The sequence below is a fragment of the Stenella coeruleoalba genome (genome assembly GCF_951394435.1).
Source record: "Stenella coeruleoalba genome assembly, chromosome: 1".
Taxonomy (NCBI): domain Eukaryota; kingdom Metazoa; phylum Chordata; class Mammalia; order Artiodactyla; family Delphinidae; genus Stenella; species Stenella coeruleoalba.
In genome coordinates this window covers 176,252,855-176,256,282 of record NC_137169.1, presented here as the reverse complement: position 1 = coordinate 176,256,282, position 3,428 = coordinate 176,252,855, and the positions used below count along the sequence as shown (strand labels likewise).

Below are 3,428 nucleotides of genomic sequence, written 5' to 3'. Positions count from 1 at the left end.
GTAGGTACTCTGCAGATATCTGTAGATCAATGGGCTTACATCACAGGAAACTCCTGGCGACTCAGTGATGCCATGGCAGGCCTGTGCAGTGATGTATTCTGGGGTAGAAGATGTTTCCAGTCATGCCCCCTGTCACGTCACCTGGGCACCCACCTCCGCATCCCCACGTCAACCCCTCCCTTCCTGCCTGCATGTGTATTCCCGGGTTTCCACACTTACCAGAGAATGATTGGCTGTGAGTTACTGGAGGATGGAAACACCACGGGGTTTCTCCAATATGCATATGACGGACAGGATTTCATTATCTTCGGTAAAGATACCCTCTCCTGGATAGCTATGGGTAATGTGGCTCACATCACCAAGCGGGCATGGGAGGCCAGTCAGCATGAGCTACAATATCAAAAGAATTGGCTGGAAGAAGAATGTATTGCCTGGTTAAAGAGATTTCTGGAGTATGGGAAAGGTACCCTACAAAGGACAGGTAAAGAGGAGGGAGAACACCTTGTCCTCATATCCTCAGAACCCATGGTTTTATACGTAACTTCCTCTCATCTAAGTTATAGCGACCCGATTCTGAAATCCATTTTGTTACTATCATGGTCTGTAACGCTCCATGAAAACTTTCCCTAGTTACTTTTTATCAGCATTTTGACGACATTCAGCAGTTCTTGTGGGCTCTAGAGTGCAGGCTCAGTAGTTATGGCACATGGGCTTAGTTGCTCTACTGCATGTGGGATCTTCCTGGATCAGGGCTCGAACCTGTGTCCCCTGCACTGGCAGGTGGATTCTTAACCACTGCACCACCAGATAAGCCCCAACCATCTTAATTTTAATGGTTGCAGGTAACAGAAAACTACTCAAACTGGCTTTAGCACAAAGAATTTGTTGTTGTTGGCAAACCAGGGTTCTGGGTCATTCTTGGTTTTAGATGTTTCCTACAAAGAAGAAAATTAATTGGGAAATGCAGTTGCTGAGTACTCAGTACATAAGATACTTCTGTTTAACTTGAACTTCTTCTTCTTAGAGCCCCCACTGGTCAGAGTATGTCCACATGGTTCTTCAGGGTTCCCAGGGTAGAGACGGGTCTGTGGCTGTCTGCGGAGTGAGACTGAGGACAGGGGGTGAGCAGGAAGCATGGATCACTGCGTGCTTTAGAATGCGTCTGTTCAATCAGAGGTTCTCTCACTTTTCGGTCTCAAGCCTCCTTTATACTCTTGAAAAAATTATTGAGTAACCCAAAGAGCTTTTGTTTATTTAGGTTATATCTGTTTCTATCTACTGTATTACAAACTAAACATTAAAAAAAAATTAAACACTAGAAAACACAAGCACATATTCCATTTGCTATCAGAGTGATGATGTCATTTCATATCATGTGGCCTCTAGAAAACTCCACCGTGCCCATGTGAGATGGAGGTTTAAAAAAAGCGGGGGGGGGGAGATCATGAATTAGATCTCATGGACACCTTGATTGGGTCTTGAGGACCCTTGGGGCATTCGGACCATACTTTGGGAGCTGCTGTTCCTCTGTTTTAGACTATTCTCCACGGAGCTGTGAAGTAAGAAGTGACAGTACGAAAAATAGTGTCGGGCTTCCCGATGATCGCAGGTACAAAAGTTCCCAAACGTTAACATAGAAGAGGAGGAGCACTTGTGGATTTTCCCTCATTTGCTTTGCTTTTAGAATCAGAAACTATGCTTCTGGCGATGAAAGCTGTTGGGTTCATCGTCCCCACCACTGTCCTGTCTGGAGTTGGTGTCGTAGCCTGGCAAAGGAAGCCCTGAGGTGAAAGGCCTGTGGAAGGATCCTAGGAGTTGACAGACTGTCTCTCCACAGCTCCAATGAGTTTTATTTTCTGCACCTGCCACTCTAAGCTCCATTTAGAAATGGGTTGGGCCTCACTTTGCAATCACAGGACCTAGAACGCCCCTCTCACCATATAGGGAACACACACCACGGATGATGCTTGTAAGGAGAGTGGTCTGTTCCATAGGTGCTGCCTGACATCGACAAAGTAGTACAGTTCCTGTCCAGGTGGACAGTCCTCCTAGAAGTTGGGTCAGAGAAGATACAGTGACATTGGTTTGTTTTTTTCCAAGTGATATTGTTATGATTAATTACTATCAACTTTTGAGGGAATTTTGTCCTTGGTTTCAAAACTTCAGTAAATTTTCCCATTTTGACAAACATTATTCTGCTTCAATCATATGAGAGTCACTTTTCTTCTAAATTCATCTTTCAACCCATGAAACGTGGAAGAGATACCTTTGGAGAATGGAATTCAGGGTAAGAAAAAGGGGAAGGAGAAATGGGAGAGATATAGGCTCTCAGTACCTTGGGGAAAAAACTTCATTCATTCAGTAAACATGTCTTAAATGCCCACTCTGTTCTAAGCACTGTATTAAATGCTGGGATATAGCAATGCAAAAGACAGACATGATGCCTGTTAGAGAGCTTACAGTCTAGTTTTGTAAGGTCATTCCCCACCTCTGGCCTCACTAGGTGCTCAAGTTGATCACAGCATAATATTGATGAGTCCTGGATAATGGGTTTGAAGCCAGTGTGGGCCAGGAATTTGGCTTTGTTTCATAGCCACAGACTTAAACCTCGATTCAGGTGATACCATGCAAAGCATGTTATTAGTTCAAAGTAAAACCAACCCTCTACTAGAAAACTAACTCAGAGTTAATGGGCCATTGTGTTTTCTTTAGAAAGTATAACACTAATCCCAATCCAGCAAGTGATCGCTGCTGAAGCAAAAAAAAATTTTTTTTTCTTTTTATACAGTGACACACCTCTCTCAAGAATGATACGCACCGTGAGTTCCTGCTTTTTATCTTGCGGAGTTTGTGAATCTGAGTTAAAGTTTGTCAAGTACTAAGAGAATCTTGACCAAGTAGACTAAAAATGTCAACGCCAGCTTCTCAGTCTTTGCTGAACATTGCATAATTTATTTTTGAGCTGTAAGGAAAAATGCACATATCTGACTAAAAACTTTTCCTTTCAGAGCAAAATGGAGTTGTCTACCTTCCTACACCAGATCACTGATGGGAGATGGCTATTTTCCAGCTGTCTTTCCTCTAGGAACCATGGTCTCCTGTGTCCCATATGGACTCAAGTCCAGAGCTCAAAGCTCTTGACCACACCCACAACAGATATGGACATTATAGGATTAATTATTTATGGCAGACAGATAGGAGCTACAAAATGTTATTTGTTCTTTGGCTCGAAACAGACTGTCAGCTATCAGGCTCTTTGGATGGACTCCATCACATTTCCTCTAAATGTGGCTGCTGTCATCGCACAACACTTCTTTACGTCCCATTTGTCAACAGTGGTTTGTGGGTAGGGTAGAGAATCTCAGGGCTGGGAGAAAACTTCAATCCAGGGCCGGAAATGTCTTCTCCAATGCCTTTGCCTTGAGCAT

At 43.6% G+C, this 3,428-nt stretch overlaps 1 protein-coding gene across 1 annotated transcript; it reads left to right on the top strand.

Annotated features, from left to right (window-relative positions):
- Nucleotides 1–210: 210 nt before the first annotated feature.
- Nucleotides 211–1,785, top strand: LOC307178248 (major histocompatibility complex class I-related gene protein; the record flags this gene model as incomplete). Its single annotated transcript, XM_079906230.1, has 2 exons — nucleotides 211–481; nucleotides 1,685–1,785. The coding sequence occupies exons 1-2, from the start codon at nucleotides 226–228 to the stop codon at nucleotides 1,783–1,785; spliced, it is 357 nt and encodes a 118-aa protein (XP_079762356.1). The 5' UTR covers nucleotides 211–225.
- Nucleotides 1,786–3,428: the final 1,643 nt, after the last annotated feature.